At 43.9% G+C, this 17,110-nt stretch overlaps 9 protein-coding genes across 9 annotated transcripts; 3 read left to right on the forward strand and 6 right to left on the reverse strand.

Moving 5' to 3' along the window:
• The first annotated feature begins 21 nt into the window (after positions 1–21).
• V2V93DRAFT_370146 (uncharacterized protein) lies at positions 22–1,217 on the forward strand. Its single transcript, XM_066910195.1, has 2 exons — positions 22–642; positions 698–1,217. The coding sequence occupies exons 1-2, from the start codon at positions 63–65 to the stop codon at positions 895–897; spliced, it is 780 nt and encodes a 259-aa protein (XP_066765847.1). The 5' UTR covers positions 22–62; the 3' UTR covers positions 898–1,217.
• V2V93DRAFT_370147 (mitochondrial carrier domain-containing protein) lies at positions 986–2,773 on the reverse strand. The gene has a single exon (XM_066910196.1). It carries the CDS (start codon positions 2,453–2,455, stop codon positions 1,196–1,198), a length of 1,260 nt encoding a protein of 419 aa, XP_066765848.1. The 5' UTR covers positions 2,456–2,773; the 3' UTR covers positions 986–1,195.
• V2V93DRAFT_370149 (Isochorismatase-like protein) lies at positions 2,774–3,887 on the reverse strand. The gene has a single exon (XM_066910197.1). The coding sequence runs from the start codon at positions 3,646–3,648 to the stop codon at positions 2,911–2,913; it is 738 nt and encodes a 245-aa protein (XP_066765849.1). The 5' UTR covers positions 3,649–3,887; the 3' UTR covers positions 2,774–2,910.
• Positions 3,828–5,149, forward strand: V2V93DRAFT_250445 (Alpha/Beta hydrolase protein). Its single transcript, XM_066907111.1, has 3 exons — positions 3,828–4,004; positions 4,080–4,224; positions 4,290–5,149. The coding sequence occupies exons 2-3, from the start codon at positions 4,081–4,083 to the stop codon at positions 5,064–5,066; spliced, it is 921 nt and encodes a 306-aa protein (XP_066765850.1). The 5' UTR covers positions 3,828–4,004; position 4,080; the 3' UTR covers positions 5,067–5,149.
• A 376-nt stretch (positions 5,150–5,525) lies between these two features.
• V2V93DRAFT_359075 (uncharacterized protein) lies at positions 5,526–6,532 on the reverse strand (the record flags this gene model as incomplete). The annotated part of the gene is made up of 2 exons (XM_066908079.1): positions 5,526–5,873; positions 5,924–6,532. The coding sequence occupies 2 exons, from the start codon at positions 6,530–6,532 to the stop codon at positions 5,526–5,528; spliced, it is 957 nt and encodes a 318-aa protein (XP_066765851.1).
• A 926-nt stretch (positions 6,533–7,458) lies between these two features.
• On the forward strand, positions 7,459–9,978 carry V2V93DRAFT_250449 (uncharacterized protein). The gene is made up of 2 exons (XM_066907112.1): positions 7,459–9,298; positions 9,362–9,978. Exons 1-2 carry the CDS (start codon positions 7,620–7,622, stop codon positions 9,546–9,548), a joined length of 1,866 nt encoding a protein of 621 aa, XP_066765852.1. The 5' UTR covers positions 7,459–7,619; the 3' UTR covers positions 9,549–9,978.
• Positions 9,979–10,826: 848 nt separating this feature from the next.
• Positions 10,827–11,514, reverse strand: V2V93DRAFT_370157 (uncharacterized protein). Its single transcript, XM_066910198.1, has one exon. It carries the CDS (start codon positions 11,507–11,509, stop codon positions 10,910–10,912), a length of 600 nt encoding a protein of 199 aa, XP_066765853.1. The 5' UTR covers positions 11,510–11,514; the 3' UTR covers positions 10,827–10,909.
• Positions 11,515–12,299: 785 nt separating this feature from the next.
• On the reverse strand, positions 12,300–14,368 carry V2V93DRAFT_370159 (uncharacterized protein). The gene is made up of 3 exons (XM_066910199.1): positions 14,085–14,368; positions 13,690–13,937; positions 12,300–13,606 (listed from the first exon to the last, which is right to left on the reverse strand). The coding sequence occupies exons 1-3, from the start codon at positions 14,128–14,130 to the stop codon at positions 12,632–12,634; spliced, it is 1,269 nt and encodes a 422-aa protein (XP_066765854.1). The 5' UTR covers positions 14,131–14,368; the 3' UTR covers positions 12,300–12,631.
• Positions 14,369–14,531: 163 nt separating this feature from the next.
• On the reverse strand, positions 14,532–16,572 carry V2V93DRAFT_405460 (uncharacterized protein; the record flags this gene model as incomplete). The annotated part of the gene is made up of 4 exons (XM_066912653.1): positions 16,316–16,572; positions 15,857–16,263; positions 15,629–15,803; positions 14,532–15,598 (listed from the first exon to the last, which is right to left on the reverse strand). Exons 1-4 carry the CDS (start codon positions 16,413–16,415, stop codon positions 14,532–14,534), a joined length of 1,749 nt encoding a protein of 582 aa, XP_066765855.1. The 5' UTR covers positions 16,416–16,572.
• Positions 16,573–17,110: the final 538 nt, after the last annotated feature.

A 17,110-nucleotide genomic window follows, 5' to 3' on the forward strand; every position in this document is an offset into this window, starting at 1 on the left:
ATTTCATCTCGCCCTATTTATCAGTGACATATTTACAAAATACCATAGGAATATACATTAGGATGGCACCGCTTCGAAGACGTCAACGTGTTACGAAAAAAACTCAAGCAGAAGTCGAGCACTCACCAAATACCGCCGATAGACAAGTTTCTGACCTTGCGCAGACTCATCATACAAGCCAGCCCAGCGCCGGGAGTATCAACAACATTAATCGCGATGCCGCAGTATCACCTGTTCCGCCTCCACCTTCCAAATCTCCGAAACGAGTGTCGTCTTCACCTAGTTGTGTGTCGCCGGAGAGGTATCAACAGACAGCGAAAGCTATTGCAAAGATAGCACCGGCGGCCTCGCCTTTTCCTGAGAGACCAGAAGTGAGACGGTCACCGAGACTTAACACAGCGAATACTCCTTCGCGACAGCATATACCACCACAATCAGCTATAAATTATCAACGAGATCAGCAAAAGCGACAGAGACCAAATGCAAGATCAGATGAGCAGTTTAACTCGTATCAATCCGAGCGCATCGAAAGTCAGTCGAGTTCTGACAGACAGCAAACGCAGACGATGCCGATTGAAATCGCCGGAATATCAAGTACACAACAACGACGGGAAGACCTAAGATCTCAACTTGAATCTGAATGTATGTTTCAACCTTCATGATCTTGATTATGGCGCTAACAGATATCTGTGAATAGTACGACAACGTCAAGAACTATTACGTAAAAAATATACGAATGCAGCAAAGAATCTCCGCGTACGATTAGAAATGCGTATACATCGTATACCGCGACATTTACGTGGCCTCACACTTGCTGAAGTTCAAAAGCTCTCGACTGCAGATATGAATGATATGGCATCTTCTCGAATGGTTCAGAGCTATACCGGGCTGCGGTGAAATCTACAAACTCGACATTTGAGGTAACAAAGTGAACCGCCTTGATTGAAATTTAATGAAAAGAGTTCTACTGCGTGCAACTCTGACATTTCGAAGACAAAAGTAGAAAATAAAATGATATATATGAGAACTAATTAGACATACTCAATCAATCTAAATAATCCTACCCTCCTTCAATAATCTATGAGTAATAAAATGTGATACAACCAAATGATATGCAAAAAAAATAGTCAAAAAAAATGTACACCAAAGATGAAAAATATTGACAGCAGCAGTGAAAACTAAAAAAAAACACTAGCTAAGCCTCCAAAGGAAGAATTGCGGAATCAGAAGTTTTCATAAGATGCTTGAATAGAGGCTCAAAAATTGAAAAGAAAGTCATATTCACAAGCCCTGTTCTAACCACCGAGACGCCCAATCCACGATACATCCTTGGATTTAAAAGCTGGAATTTTCTAGGTTTGAAGACTTCACCTGGTTTCCTGGTGAGAATATCACGCTGAACAATTGATTTCATGGTATCGATAGGAAATAGTACCGCCCAAGAAAAAATACCGCAAAGACCGCCCGAGATGGCTATTACCAATGGGCCTGGATCGACGTTACTTGGATTGTACATGATTGACAATTGCTTTGAAGCTTCGTAAACTGAAAAATATAATGAAGTTCCCAATGCATCCCGGGCAAAATGATATTTGAATCCTGAGTATAATCCAAGAATTCCGCGGCGTCGCACTATTTCTTTGGCAGACTCAAGAGCACCTTTCGGTTGACTTACTGGAGCTTTCGCTGCATCAGGTGAACCTGTTACTGCAGCGCGAGCCATTAGCATCTCGATTTGAGTAGACAATTTAGTGAATTCAAACGGGCATGAAAACATTGCGATAAACCCGCCGGCTGTGAATCCCGATAAGAAATATGTTGGAAGCGAGCGAAGTAAGTTCTTTCCCGGACTAGCGAGTTGTTCTTCCGTTAAAACGGCAGGACCTGATGGGTCGACCACGTATCCTTCTCCCATTACCGAATTGACCATTGATGTATAAGTCGCTTTGGATTGAGCATAAATAGAGAACGAAAGCGTGCGTACAATGGACACCGATACCATTGGTGCACCAACTCCACGAAAGAATCCTCGAACTCCTTCAGTTTTTTTGGTTACCATAACACAGTCAAGCACAGATTTGAATTTATAAGCTTGCATTCGGGTCTTGACACTGTCAAACGGAAAACCAACAAAAGTCGACGCTAGAGATGATAGCGCGGCGGCGACAGCGGTGTTGTACTCTCGTTGATAGTCATTTGTCGCCTGTAATTTTGTTGAAGCATGTTCTTGTAGTTGCGGCAATGGCAATTTGCTGGCAGCAGCAGGTAATGCATCGTTTATAGGTTTGGTCGTGGCCTGTGATGTTGTTGTTGCGGAGCTCATTGTGGTTGAAGCGTCCGGAGTTACGACACTGCTGTGCTGCTCTTTGGCGACGATGCTGGTGCCGTTTTGGCCGTAGTTGGTATTTGGTATAGTCTTGATTTTCAGCTCATCAGTCGTTGGCTCTGTGCCCATTATATGTCATACAAGTCACACATATACTGCCGCTAATTCTGTGGAATTGTGTGGTTGGCGGCAATCGGATGGCTCTGCAGTGCGTGTATGCGCGCCTGTCCAAATTCGGTCACGGGTCAACGACGGTGAGCGGCGCAAGTTCGCGGCGGGGAGTAAGACTGTATCGACGGCGCAGGTAGAGTGCCGGTCGGGTTGTGAAAAGAGGGAAGAGTAGGTACAAGGGGCTGATAATACAAAGAAATGAGGTGGGGGAAGATAGGATAGGGAAGCGCAAAGCCCGTAAAGACCGACGCGGTCGGAAAGAGTGTAGATGGCTCTGCTCTGAAAACGCTCAGCCGGGGTATTGAGTTCAGTCTCTCCGCCCGCTCACACTCTTCCGACCATTTTATTTTTTTATTAGTTGATGAATATATTGTATCTTATCCTCCTCCTCCTCCCCGTCTCATCTCTCACAATTATTTCTTCATCGCCGTCTCCAAATCATCATACGTCGTGCATGCTCCATAAAGCATATTCGTCAAGTACTTGATCGCCTTAATCACATACTCCGGCGACGGCGTCCCGCATGCATCGTCAACCATTATACAATCATACCCAATAAAACTAGCATCTTGCAAAGTAGAAAATACACAGCGATCAGTGTTGACTCCTGCGAGCAATAAAGTAGTAACACCCAGTTTCCGAAGAACAGCGTCTAGTTCGTTATCCCAAAATCCACTTAGTCGATGTTTGTGGATAGTCAGATCCTCCGGTGCTACTGTCAATTGCTCGATTGTCTTCGATCCGAAATCGCCTTTAACGAGAATTTTGCCTTTTCCAGTTGTCGATGGCTCCGCATAACCGGGGAACTTAGTATCATAAGCAGTTCCACGCTGGACAACTCCATGAGGAAGATTTGCTACATCGTCGCGAACACCCCAATTCACCCAAATCACCTTAACATCATTACTTCTGCACAGCTTAGTTAATTTCTCAACTACTGGTATACAGTGAAGAATTGGATCAGCAGAACTTCCTCTGGCTGGAAACCATCCTTCTGGATGTAAAAAATCGTTTTGCATGTCGACTACTATCAGAGCTGTGCGCGAGAGGTCAAACTGTACCGGCTTAGGCTCGGCATTCGTACGAATTACCCTAGGAACTGGGATTGGACGGACAAAGTCAATAAAATCTTCTTTTTTATGCTCGCTCATGATTGTCTGTTTGGTGAATAGTGAGCTTAGCGAAATGAGCAGTAAGGACCCGTGTTCTGGGAGATCGGGCGATAAAAGATTAAGGTTTAGATAACGTAAATGTCGAGGTGAGATACAGCTTTTCAGAAACTTTTGGCGTCAGTATCTTCTATTCAAAAGTCAAGTTTAATGTATCCGTCGCTACAAATAACAGGATAGCACTCTTCTGGAATTCACATCGCTCGAGGCCGTAAAAGTATGATAACAATCTACAAAATTGTATTAACCCAAAGAGGCTCGATAATGCGTTAGAAGCCGCACGGACGGCCTTTCGTTCCACTGTTATCCTCTGTTGATTCCTGCTCTCTAGCTTTCTGGTAAGGCATTGTGCTTCCAACACACTTCGAGACTTCGTACTTAATCCAACCACTCAATTGAGTTGAAATAAACAGAATGGGAAAGCGTGACGCGTTTGACATTACTACATATACTTACAAGACTGTTAAGAACCATAAGTTCTTGACTGATGTCCTGATTCCGAAGGATATTCCCACTGGCCCTCGTCCTATTCTCATTCGTCTCCATGGCGGATTTTTGGTGAGTCCATCAAATGAAATTTCAGATCTATATCTCTTGATAAGACTAATCTCTAAATTTTACAGATTACCGGTTCCCGACAGCAAGAGGAATTTTTTGGCTTGTGGGTTAGCCAGTTAGCCTCGACTAACGGAGCTATCTTCATTCAACCCGACTACCGCTTACTCCCCGAAGCCACTGGAGTAGAGATTCTTTCGGATCTCGATGACTTTTGGACTTGGTTCAATGCCGATCTTCCTGGAATCCTTGAGAAAGTTGCGCCAGGTGTGACGGCAGATTACAGTCGTGTTGTGGTTGCTGGCGAGAGTGCTGGTGGATATCTCAGTCTACAGTTTGCGCTTGACCACAAGGATAAGATCAGCGCCGCCATTGCGATTTACCCCATGACTGATATCCGCGCCCCACATTATACTCAGGATTACGTCAAGGGTATGGCAGGTGCACCTGTTTATCCAGAGAGTTTGATCGATGAGTGCCTTGCGAAGAAGACTGATGATTCTGTTGTTACCGAGGCGCAGAGAGTTGAGCTTATGTTTTCAATTGTACAGCATGGTCGTATGCTCGATCTTATTGGTCCTCAAGAAACCCGAATCTTCCTTGAAGATCGTGTCAAGAACGGAGAAAAGTTTCCTCCCTTGTTTGTCATTCACGGCGAGACTGACACGTCTGTACCGTTTGAGGATGCCGCTGCTCTCTTGAAATTGGCGCAGGAGAAGGATGCCGGTCTTGAGCTTTGCTTTACTCATCCTGAAGGAGAGCATGGATTTGATGCCAACTTTACGGTTGACAATCCGATCTTGGCTGATGGTGTCAAGTTTGTTAAGGACAAATGGCTCGCTTAAGTCAAGAGTTCTGAAAATATGAAAATTAACGGTGTCATGTAAAATTTCATTTCCAAGTTTTACCAATAGAAAATAATTAACTGCTGGTCTATCAATAATGAACCTCTAATAGTAATGCAAACAATACCCGTGCAACAGAAAATCATAAAAAAGGAGCAGACACATATTACAAGACTCTTAGTACAGATTCGGAACGAGGAGTCGAAACATAAAAACTGCCGCTGGTATTGATTAGTAAATTAAAGTCGGGATCTGTAATTGAATTGGTATCAATAGGAAGTTCCTCGAGAGCTCTTTGAAAAGAACTCTCCAGCTGCCGATTAGCGCAGAAAATATCATTTTGCAAAGATGAAGTTTCTTGCGATTGAAGATTTTTTTTGGCGTCGGTTCGCATTCGTTGGGTGACATTCAATCGATATCTACGCATGGAAGGAAAGCACTGCAAGAGATGTCAATAACTCAAGTCAAAAAAATAACGCCACAGCAAACAAAAAAGATAATATTGAATACCATGCAGCGCTTAATAAACTCGTCCAATGACTGAAATAACTTTTGAACTTTCTTCAAAACAGATTGTTTAGTCTCCTTCACGGCTTTTTGACTCAAGCAAGTAGGTAAAGTCTGACATTCTAGAACTGGAAATATAAATGATCCAACAACTTTGCTATTCGCAGTAGGTTTCTTGAAGTTATCAGCACTGTTTTCCAGAGTGATGAGAGCAGTCGATTTCGAATCGCACTTGACAGAGAATGAAGATCCTGAAGGACTAACTGATTTCACAGCCTTGACCGCACTCACCGGACGTCTCTTGATAATCATTAGCGATAGTGCAAAATATGAGCACATGTGCAGCATACTCTTAAAGTTGCATTCGAAGCCCGCATTCTATATTTCCGCCTCACCAATCGCGGCAGTACCTCATTATCCAGACCAAGAACCTGACTATAGCTGACACTGATGGGATTATCAATATCAACTATAAAAGCAGTAAACATCAGGCGAGAGTATTCTATATCAGTCATAAGACCATTAAAAAGTGGTCGGAAAAAGTATGCCGAGTTGCTTTCGTTAAAACGGATAATTTGACGATCTGCGGCCGTTAAAAACTTGGATGTGGGTACCGTAGGGAAAATGTACGCTATTTCTTTTGAGAGATGAAGCTCTTGATTAGTATCAAAACTCTCTTTGATATCAGAGACATCAGAAAAAGACAAGGTCGGTATCCATTCAAAAGCCCGGGCTTTTTTATCCTGGTGTACTCTCTCAGCCTTTGACGTGGATGAATCGGAGTCCGTCCAGTCTTGAGTTGTTGAGCGCCGAAGTTGGTTGCGAAGCACTAACTTTTCGGATACAGGATTCTCAGTCAAGGTACCCGCAGAGGTTATCAAAGAAGAGAGCGGAGAGGTGAAGACTACTGAATTTTCGTTTGCATTAGAGAAAGTAGCATGCGCAAGTGGGTCACTCATTGTACAGGTGATTCGAGGTGTGAGCCTGTCTGTGCTTTCCGTGTGTTTTCAGGCTGGCTAGCTGGCTCTCGATATTGATGTTGTTAACATTCGCCCCTTTTTTCCGCTGGAAATGAATTTCTTCTAGGGAGAAAGCAAGAAAAATTGAATATTTCTCGAGAATATAATAAACCGTAAACTATCTGTCATGATATAAAAGATACAAGATACGGTTGTGGAATGGTATTTTGGAATAGGCTGGGCTGTTACATCGGGCACGCATCTGTGTGATTTTAAGCACGTAGTGAATCACAGCACACTTTACTCCTTCACTTGTTACTTGCAGACTACATCAGACAAGGTAACATTATTTTAATTTGAAGCTGTAGGCGCCCATGATTGTTGTGTTATTCTTACTAGAGATGTATGTGTTGTTCAGCCCCAGGCTCACTCAACTGACATGCACCGTACAGTGCCTCAATTCGGCCTGACTGGATACATGTACTTTATACATTGCGCCTCAGAGCTAACAATCGCACGCAATTGTCGCCTGATCAAGAAAACGGCTATGACAAGAGCAAGGTAGCAGCGCAAGCAGGATTGGAAAAAGCCAGAATGCGAGATGCTCCTTTGACCTGGCTGACGGAGACGGTTGAGAAGGTAAAATGGCAGGTGGAATACCACTTGGATGCCCCAAACGGGGTTAGCGTACTGGGTAGTATACGGTTAAGCTCTGGTCCCTTGCTTCGCCCAGCAGCGACAACAGAGAGGACGGTGCTACTCTAAAGCGGAAGAGTGGTAGCTAGCAGGCAAAATACAGTGCTCGTATCATTTTCTAGCATCTATTCTGTGGTTCGGACGGCAGACGAGCAGCAATCTGATATAGGGCGGCATGGGAGTAGTTGGGCGAAGGGGAGATAGAGTTTTCGTATGCATGGAATCCCTTGCTGTGCTTAAAGCTAAGAGAAGGCAAAGTACCTGCAAACACGCTCTCAAGCTTCTGCTCTGCCTCTGTCTTTATCGTCTCGTCTCGAGCTTTGTCACACCTTGACCTTTCCTTCTTGATACTCTTCATCTTCCTCCTCTTCCTCCTGCTCCTCGTCTTCCTATGTACACACCTCCCCTGCCCTCTTCCTCTCCTGACCATATCAAGCCATACATGTCTTATCCCCTGGCTTCGGCGGATACTACACTCGACTGCCGGCAGAAGATGCAACCTGCTCTCCTCCACAGCGACTCGGCCATCCAGCCGTCTGCTAAGAAAAGCCGGGCTCGCAGATCAAAGGCAAATTCCCTCTCTGTCGTGGCGCCTCGCTCTGGCTCCCGCATGGCATCCACGCATCCGCAGACTCCTCCTCCCTCTGCCTCTCGTCGTCATGATCTCACCCCCCCTGCGTCCTTCGCAATGAAGGATCAGCAATGGCAGTCTCACCCTTCGACCGGCGGCAAGACAGTTCCACATGCTTTCTTGACTCCGCAGTCTGTGCGTCGTAGACAGCCGTCCTCAGATTGGCAGGGGCTGTCTTCTCCTGTCGCCGCAGATGCTGCGAGCAATGCTCTTGGAATCTTCGTGAATGAGCCTGAGGCAGCCGATACACCTCTTGAACACCGCGATGTCAATCCGACTTTGATCTACTCGGGTGCTCCAAGCCATGCTTCGCATCTGATGCACTCTGCCGCGGCTAATCAGGTCTCGGACTTTGCCTCCTATACCAAAATTTTCCATTCGCCAATTCAATATCCTCCCTATCTAGGAAAGCGATCCCTTAGTGATTTTGGCGCCATGTCGGCAGGTCTGATGCACGGCAATGATGGCTTCGAAAAGCGTCGTCACAAGCGGTCACGTACAGTTACCTCCATTTCAGCCTCTGATTCTACTCCTGTGCGTGAACCTCGCAGCCCTCCGCTCTCAGCCACCACTCTATGTTTTTCTATCTCTGACCATGGCGAGGCTATGATTGAGTGCCGGTCATCTCCTTCTGTCGAATATTCTCCAGGCCTTGACACCCCAATGCAGCCACACTCGCGCAATCATTCTGCATCGACCTCAATCACTACAATTTCGTCGTCAGATTCTCTTGGTCTGTCTGATAGCGACTCTGATATTTCAGAGGCAGAAACGGAAATTTTTGATCCAAAATTAGAAAATGTGTCTCGTACTGATGCTCGAGTTGCGATGGCAAAGGCAATCAGACGACAGCAGGCACTATTACAAGTCTATCGAGAACGAGTGGCTTCTCGTGACACTGCCAGAACAGAGAAGAAGAAGAGTAGGAGAATGAAGCGCAGCGCTAGTAGTGGTGATTTACATGATACTGCTTTCAGAGATGGACAAAGTACCCCGTTATCTGCTGTACCCCAGGGGCTCGAAATGATTGTCTCTACCTCGATGCCCGGCAGAATTGCATATGATGCGCGTCAGCAGCAGTCTCAGAAACTACAAGAGTACTTCCACAATGACTTAGATGCTCAACAGGAAGAAGCTTCACGCGTATATACTGAGCATGAACATATGCGAAGATACTCGCAACAGCAAGAAGAGAATCGATGCATGCAGGAAATGGTGTTTCAGCGTGCAGTACAGGCACAAGCGGTGATACATCAGCCGATGCAGCAAGTGAGAGGAAACGAAGATTTGTCGCAACAGCCGGTCGTAACCAAGCGCAAGCGCGGTCGACCTAAAAAGACGGTGTCGCAGGACTTTGGGCGAGCACCTGCGCAAGATGAAAGCGTGTCTCGTTGCGTATGCGAAGCGACGAAGTGGTACGGTGAGCCAATGATTCAATGGTAAGTTGGCATTTTATATGAGCTAAGTTTGGGAGGAATTTTTACTAATTTATATGATTGTAGTGATGCTTGTCACTGTTGGCTTCACATGAGGTGCGTTGGTCTTGATCCTGCAGTTCAGTTTGCTGGTTCATGGTATTGCCCTTACTGTTCTGGAGAAGTTCATAGCCATCAGCAGCAGCAGCAGCAGCAGCAGCATTATGTGCAGATGCAGCGGCAGCACTTTCAGCAGCATCAGCAAGTCTACTGATGTACCTCTTTTTCATTATTATTTTTATTATTACTATTTTTATCATTAGTACTATTTCCATTGTGGTAAAAAAATTAAGAGATTACGGGGAGATTGAACAACAAAAGGAATCAGGTGCAATCATTGCTTTTTTTAATTTGCGGCCGTCGTGAATTATTTTATATGGGAGTCTGCAATCTCCCGACGTGCATATTATGAGGCGATAATGGGTAAAAATTATATGGCGCTAATGTAAGCCGAATAGAGATGGCTTCTGTTTTTTTATCAGTTCTATTACAACAGTTTATGAACTCCAGCTCGCGAAAGAGATGGTGTTCGTCGTTTTCTGTATATATGTGTATGTGAATTTAATGACGCAAAACGCGATGACAAAAGTATATGACAGTACCACAGTAGATATGCTGCTTTAACAATCGTAGAAATAAAGATTGAGGACAATAGTACAGTTCATCTTTGAAAGGGAAGCGGCGACTGCGACGGTCGCGATATTATAATTACTACATCTGGATAGTGCAACTTCCCTTCTCCATCATATAGCCAAACTAATTGGAAAAACCAAAGTCGAAATCATAAAGATGACATCTTATTTTACCTAGAAGATATATGGGCAATTGACTAGAAATATTAGTAGCAGTATGAAATACAAAAAGGCTTAGAGGGCAATAGTTATTCAGAGATTTTCTCCAGCGGTGGCTTGTTGTTAAAGAATGTACTTCGGTGTCAAGTTCAGGGGTAAAAAAAAATTCATTCAGCCGCAAGCTGTCTGGTTGCGACAATAAGAAAAGATCAGAAAGTAATAATAACCGACAATGTTTACAAACTATACAACTACTTAGACTGCTAGAAATTATCAATTGTATAGCCAATTCTGAGAAAATTGTGGCTCTGAAAAAAAATCTTTGAATTACAACCACTCAAAAGGATGCTGAGAATTGACTCAAATCCTATCAGGTACCGCCTCCACGTGAATTAAACTCCCAGCAGCATACATCGGGTTAGGTGTTCTAGTCACATAGACTGAAAGTATATCTTCTCATCTAATTAATCAGAAAATGCTTATGTTCAATCAGGCATGCTTCCTTTTTATATGGCTAATTGAGATGGCTGACTTGTGATAACGATGATGGTGTAGTAAAATTATAAAAATAATTCGAAATTTGTTGACAACTTACTTGAAAAAAACTGTGAATTTCAATTGACAGCCGCTGATCTCATACCGTTCATTAATTTCAGTTACAGCCCTTCGTGCGAATCAATGCCGAACTTCCAGTTTTCATGATCTTGACAAAGCACACGTTAGTTTATAGCCGAGAAATGCATACCAATGATTTTTCTGTAGAGTATAGCGATTCAAAATAGTATTACGGGGGATGTTCTGTATCAGACTTATACTCATCCAGAACACACTCAATACTATATCTAGTCGCGCTCTCGCTATCAGCGTTACTCCTAAAAACAATCTTCTGCAGTAGTCTCCTTTGAGCACGATCTTCAATGGTGAGAACTGTTGCAGTATTGTTTGCTGACTTGCCAATTGACAAAAATGTTTGTGGGATAGCAGGCTCTGTATCATCCGCAGAAACAGTAGGCACCGACTCACAGAAAGTGAACACCAGTTTTTGTGATATCCAGCAACATTCTACCGAAAGTTTCCTGATACTTGAATATAAATATAACTGCGGAAGTTTGGGACGAGCTAAGAATCTGATTCCACTAATCGAGACATGCTCTATTCCAGCACGCTTTGTTAGATTTGAAATGAAATTCAAAGTAGTGAATGGAATCCCGCGAGTAATTTTGGATTGAATTGGCTCATTTTTAATTGATTCGGATAGTTGATCTGGATTAGAACATCCGAATTTCAAACTTGTGTATACCGGAAATATACTATTAATCAGATTTTCGTATTTTTTCGTAAGGAAAACTCCATAGCAATCTGTACTGAATAGATTTTCTTTCATCAATCGGGTTTCGCAAGCATCGTAAGTCGCATGTAATTCCGTCAGTCTTGTGAACTTCAAAAGTGTCAGTGCAGGTGAGCCTCTTGCATGAGCATATTCAGGTATTGATCCAAAAACTAATTTTGCAAATTGTCTGATGTGTATATGTAGAACTACTATATCTGATAATACTGGCTTGCTGTATTGGAATTGCTGGGGACCTTCTGCCCCGGGTTTTGTGAGTTTCATCACGAAGTGTCGATACTTGAGCATTATCTCGGTAATATCTGTCGATATGAATGATCCGTCATCGGTCCAGAATTCCGTCAAATTTAACATCATGTTTCTATTAAAATGCTGGCATGTGTCAAGTACATATCGAAAGACAGAGTCATTCCATTCTCGATTGACTGTTCGCAGATCTAATATATCCGGAAAAATTAGGTACGAGAGAATCTTGCCAAATAGCTCGGGAGGTAGATAGCACCAATTTATTGACTTATTCTCGGTCGGCATCCTAATATTAATAATGGAGTAATTTAGCTTGCCTCTTTCTCGAATGAAGTTAAGAACTGGTGATAGTTCGATGATGCGCGTGCCCTGATTATTCAAATAGTTCACTGATTATGCAAAATGCCGAAATAGTAATTGGCAGATTTTGTTACCACTTTATACTGCGATAGAAAATCATGAGCCTCTCAGGCAGCAAGAGTCACATTGGAATATATGACTATAGTTGGATTGATAAATCGTAGGCAAAATTATATGTAGGTTTACGATTCAAGATAAGCCGCGCTTCGGCCAACTAGTTATCCAGTCAAATACAAGAAATAATAGCCCTTTTTTCAACTCAAAAAATAAACCCAAAAATACTCAGTTAATTATCAGCAAGATCTGCAAAATCACCAATAGATTCTTCTTTAGTTATTGTTAAATGGATTATCAATAATAAAACTATGCTGAAGTTATTGTACAAAGTGATGTTGATAATTTATAAAAGTGCTTCTACATTTAAAACATCAAAGCCAAGAAACGCCTTCCAAAAAAAGACATCATGAAAACTCATGAAGAGATAAATGACAGATACAATAAAAATACAAAATTTTCTTTCGTTCCTCGAAAAGTCCGATAAAATATTTCAACCTACTTCCTTCCCATCTTTGTCTTTTGAGTCTTTTCCTGGCATTCTTGCGAACAATACCATACCCCCGAAGGAGGACTTTTCAAACCAACGCAGCCATAATGAAACCATTCGTACCGACAGTCTTCATTATCGCAAGCAACCATATCTCCATACGACACTTGCTGACAGAAGCAATATAAAGCGCTATCATTATTCTCTTCATCGTCTTCATCTTCTGGTTCCTGGGTTGACTTCTTAGGCTGCTGTCTCATGACGTTTTTGTTTTTCATAATCTTTTCCCCGCCGTTCAAGTCGGCATTAGCAACGCCTCGTGGAATTACACCCGAGTTGCGGATCTGGTTGACAATCATTGCCGGTACAGACTGTCTATCGCCACTATTGACCATATTCATGAAATCAGCAATATCAGCCGCGTTTACAGTTCCACCGGGTGCGCTATTTGCCGAAGGCATCACCTGAGCGCCCATACCACCATTCATAGGACTTCCGGGACCCGGAGTGCCTCTCGCTGACGATATTTTATGTCGCTTGCTTGGTCTCATCATACCGTTCCCATTAGCACCGTTAACGACAGCACCGAATGCGCCGTGGACTCCTCCCAGCCCAGCGCCCTGAGAACTAGCGCCAGCGCCGTTCACAGCAGGCAAATCGCCGCCAGCAGCGCCCCGAGCAGCAGCCATTTGCTGCAATGCCTGAGGCGACGCCCTTTTCTGCGCATTCAAGAATCCGGTATGCGGAGCAGCGGCAAAAACCGCGGCCGTCTGGCTAGCAGCCGCTTGCTGTGCCGCCAGATGCTGGGCTTGCGCGGCATGCGCTTGTGCCTGCGTGTGGACTACCGACGAATTTGTCATGACCTGCTGTTGACGCAACGCTTGAATATTTGGCAATGCAATAGGTTCCGTGCTCGGAGCTAATGCACCTTCTTCCTGTAGTTTTTTGATTTCAGCATCAAGACGCTTGAGATGTCGAGTAACCTAGGTTCGCAATATATTAGTCATCGATCACTCAATATGTATGGCATATCAGCAAATATGCCATCCAACGAAGCAAGACATACCAAGCCATCGAGTTTATGAGCCAGCTCATACTTATCATTCTGTAACTTGATCGCCTGCTCGTAATCTGTGACAATCTTTGGATTATTTATGGCCTCCTTAGGGTTTTCGCTGAGAGATCCATGCTGACGAATATGTTTCTGGATGGAGTTATCGTAATGCTGAATTCGTCGCCGTAAAGCGTTCAATTTGACATCCTTGAACTTCATCTCCTCAAGATAATGCGCCACTTCTTCAGGAACATTGACCACTAACCATAATAATCGAATTAGTATTCTGAAAAATGCAGGGCACAAATACCAAAAGGGGGGCAAAAAGTGTGTCTCCAGCGGCATACCTTGGCAGTCACCATAGTAAACCAGGCTCGAAACACACCCGACCCAGGGACCCAACGTACAGTCTTGCTGGAAAGTTTCCAGCGCATATGCGGCGTCAACAGACATCTTAGTGGTGTCCTTGTAGAGCTAAGAGCCGGTAGAAGATGGATGGCACGATATCAAATCCATACAACGGCTGATAAGTGCTCTACAAAGCGATGAAAGTGCCAGTGAGGCTGCGACAGACGTGTGTGATCAGAGGCAAATTTTCGTTTACAAAGCTGAAGGCATTCGTCAACCCTTACCCTCAGTTGCATTAGTCACTATTCTATTGAGGCCACGTAATACATTGATTCAATTAGTTGGCTGATAGCAATTACACATTAGTTATACATTACAAAAGTCAGTCAATATACACATTACACATTACACACCCGTATACTTGAAAATCCACATTTAGTCTACAAATTTGACTGAAATTGATTTTTTTTCAATCGTCCCTGATGCAGGAGATTTCCGTCTGCTTTCTAGACAAGGACTGGCTTTACTTCCATAGTCGCCCGTCGAGATTGACGGCTTGCCGCCCATATCTCAACCGTTTGTCGACCCTGCTCGGAAGCGGCTTGCCGCAGCTTTTGCAGATCCGCCAATGGCGTCGTCTCTGGTGGTCCTGAGATATTGGTATTCTGTAAATATGTGACTATTGCCGATACTTCCGCTTGCGCCGAGTGGCCTTCAGACTGCCTTTCGTCAGTCGCCAGCGTTGAGTTTGCTCTATGAGCCTCGTGCTGCGACTGCAGTTCACCTGAAAATGTAGTAGCAATCATCGATGCAGGATTTGATCGAGACCCACTTCTAGAATGCGTTGAACCAGACGAAACGGAAAACGCTGTAGATAGTCTTTTTGTAGCAGTCATTAAAGTTTTTTGTGCTGGCAGACCATATACACCTGCTGATCGCTGTGGAGTCTGAGCCTGAGTGCTATTTGAAATTTGTTGTTGCTGTCTCGACTGCGTCTTTTGGTGTGCTAGTCTTTGAGATTCGCCTTTTGAAGGGATATCAGCCATTGAACTCACGTTCCTTAAACTAATCTTAGATCTAGAAAAAGATAGAGAAGAGAAAAAAGACCGGCGAGAACTCTTAGATTGTAGCTCATGATGGGTGCCATCATTTGAAGATTTTAGATCCGTCTTTTCCTGTTTAAACATTGACGACATTAAACTTCCACGTTTGGTCAAGTCTTGTGGTTGCCTTGCTTGTCGCTGCAACTGATCTGATCCTCCGATATCAATCTTCCCAGAATACTGACTTCTCATGCTGAGATTGCTTATTGATTTTTTAACTACCTGCTGTCTTTCAAACAATGCGCTGCGTTTCTTGCCAAGAGGTGCGATATCATTGGCGACTACTTTTGATACAGTATCACTGTTCTGGGTCGGTTCAGCAACTAGATTATTGCGCTCGGTTTTAGCCTTAGCTCGAGACTCAGTCGCAAATTGGAATGGGATGGCCTCTGTTGGCTTCTTCTTGGGAATGGTCTTGATACCAGATCGTCTGACAGTGCTTATCGTGGCGGATAAGGCTGCAGATTTGGCTGAACAAGGAGCAGAGATTGAGTCCTTACTATCAGATGTTTGTCGCAAATGACGAAGTGAGACAGGTCGCCTCGCTGGAGGCGTAGCGATATCAGCAGCGGCAGTAGGCTGATGTAGTCGGTTTGAGATGGATTTTTGGTCTGAAAGCTGTTCCGTTCGAGTCTCAACTTTGCTAACCCGGGCATCTTCCGTTTTGGGCTTTTCCTACAGAGTCATCAGTCATACATTGTTGAGAGTAGAAGAATATCAAAACATACCGAAGAGCTCGTAATATTCGACCTCGCAACAGCGTCGTCACTTGTTGGTGTAGAGAGGCCTTGCGCCATAACTGCGGCAAGCATCGGCGAGTATGTCACCTTAGAGCTCTTACGGCACGCCTCATTCAAGCTCCTGCTTGGCTTTTGGGGATGAAGGGTTTGAGTATTTGGTTGAATATCAACAAGCTGAACTCGCCGCTGAGATTCCTTCTTAGCGCTCCATATGATGGCTTTCTCAAATGAGTCTGCGCTTTCGTATCCGTCTTTCTTGGAAGGAGTAGAAGTCTTCAGATTCTGAGGAGCCAAAGAAGCAGATAGGCTCTTGTTCGATATATCTTTTTTATTTACCATTGGCCGATTCTCAGCCAGCGATTGCCTTTTTTTCTTTTGAGACCGCTTCGATTGCGCTTGATTGTAAGTTAGTATTAGGGTAATAAAGAGGATATTATTGAAGCTAACCTGGTTGCAGCATAGGTTTGAGGTCTGGGGGCAGATCTGTAGAATGCACTGATTCAGCAGCCATTGCACCTCTTGCGGCTGCTGAGCGGGTGACTGGCATTTTACTGAACCGGTACACTTGCAGTTGGTACTATTTTCAACTGACTATGTGGCCTGGAAGGCAAAAGACAGGAAATAGCGAAGTTCAGAGCAAGGACAGCTTGTTTGTTGACAGAGTCCAGCACGCGGGTTTAGAAGAGCCGAGCTTGGATTGCAACAGTGAAAGCTTAATGTGGCCGCGCACTCGTAGCCCAGGAGAATGTTTGTTTGAGTGGTTCCGTAATAGGAAAGGCTTAGGCGCTTTGTCCCATAGTCCCAAGAACACGTCAATTTCCGGAAGACAGCTTTCTACTCTAGTTGGAGCAATAAATAAAGAGTGTACTAGCGCTAGGGAAATTCCATGGTCTCGGTTATCTCGTGACTTGGAGATTTGGTTATTGTAATTTCTCAGACATGAATATCGACAGTAGCTCTCCTATTAGCTTTCTATTTGTATTTCAACTACGTAAAGCCTATGCATTTCCTTTCAGCTGTTGGTTTTTTTTTTCAAAAAAATTGATGAAAGCCCTAGGACTTGCGAAAAAAAGCCCATATGATTTATTCTAGCCTAAGTCTTTAAACCGAACTTTTTTTTTCTCAGAAACCTCTAGCTTCCTTTCTCTATAAAGAAGCAGTATGACTTCTGTATCAAAATAAGACGATGTTCAATAGATCCAGTAAACGATAAGAGTTAAAAGGCATTAGTTTATTTGAGAG

Source organism: Kockiozyma suomiensis, assembly GCF_038497685.1.
Source record: "Kockiozyma suomiensis strain NRRL Y-17356 unplaced genomic scaffold V2V93scaffold_7, whole genome shotgun sequence".
NCBI classification, from domain to species: domain Eukaryota; kingdom Fungi; phylum Ascomycota; class Lipomycetes; order Lipomycetales; family Lipomycetaceae; genus Kockiozyma; species Kockiozyma suomiensis.

What these genes read in the sequence shown, in the direction of transcription:
- V2V93DRAFT_250445 (XM_066907111.1), top strand. Translation starts at nt 4,081, where the DNA reads ATGGGAAAGCGTGACGCGTTTGACATTACTACATATACTTACAAGACT. An exon ending in GTCTCCATGGCGGATTTTTG is followed by an intron (nt 4,225 to 4,289) that starts GTGAGTCCATCA and finishes TAAATTTTACAG; the next exon opens with ATTACCGGTTCCCGACAGCA.
- V2V93DRAFT_370147 (XM_066910196.1), bottom strand. Translation starts at nt 2,455, where the DNA reads ATGGGCACAGAGCCAACGACTGATGAGCTGAAAATCAAGACTATACCA.
- V2V93DRAFT_370157 (XM_066910198.1), bottom strand. Translation starts at nt 11,509, where the DNA reads ATGAAAGAAAATCTATTCAGTACAGATTGCTATGGAGTTTTCCTTACG.
- V2V93DRAFT_250449 (XM_066907112.1), top strand. Translation starts at nt 7,620, where the DNA reads ATGTACACACCTCCCCTGCCCTCTTCCTCTCCTGACCATATCAAGCCA. An exon ending in GGTGAGCCAATGATTCAATG is followed by an intron (nt 9,299 to 9,361) that starts GTAAGTTGGCAT and finishes ATATGATTGTAG; the next exon opens with TGATGCTTGTCACTGTTGGC.
- V2V93DRAFT_370146 (XM_066910195.1), top strand. Translation starts at nt 63, where the DNA reads ATGGCACCGCTTCGAAGACGTCAACGTGTTACGAAAAAAACTCAAGCA. An exon ending in ATCTCAACTTGAATCTGAAT is followed by an intron (nt 643 to 697) that starts GTATGTTTCAAC and finishes ATCTGTGAATAG; the next exon opens with TACGACAACGTCAAGAACTA.
- V2V93DRAFT_370149 (XM_066910197.1), bottom strand. Translation starts at nt 3,648, where the DNA reads ATGAGCGAGCATAAAAAAGAAGATTTTATTGACTTTGTCCGTCCAATC.
- V2V93DRAFT_370159 (XM_066910199.1), bottom strand. Translation starts at nt 14,130, where the DNA reads ATGTCTGTTGACGCCGCATATGCGCTGGAAACTTTCCAGCAAGACT. An exon ending in GGAAACTTTCCAGCAAGACT is followed by an intron (nt 13,938 to 14,084) that starts GTACGTTGGGTC and finishes TATTATGGTTAG; the next exon opens with TGGTCAATGTTCCTGAAGAA. An exon ending in CTCATAAACTCGATGGCTTG is followed by an intron (nt 13,607 to 13,689) that starts GTATGTCTTGCT and finishes TTGCGAACCTAG; the next exon opens with GTTACTCGACATCTCAAGCG.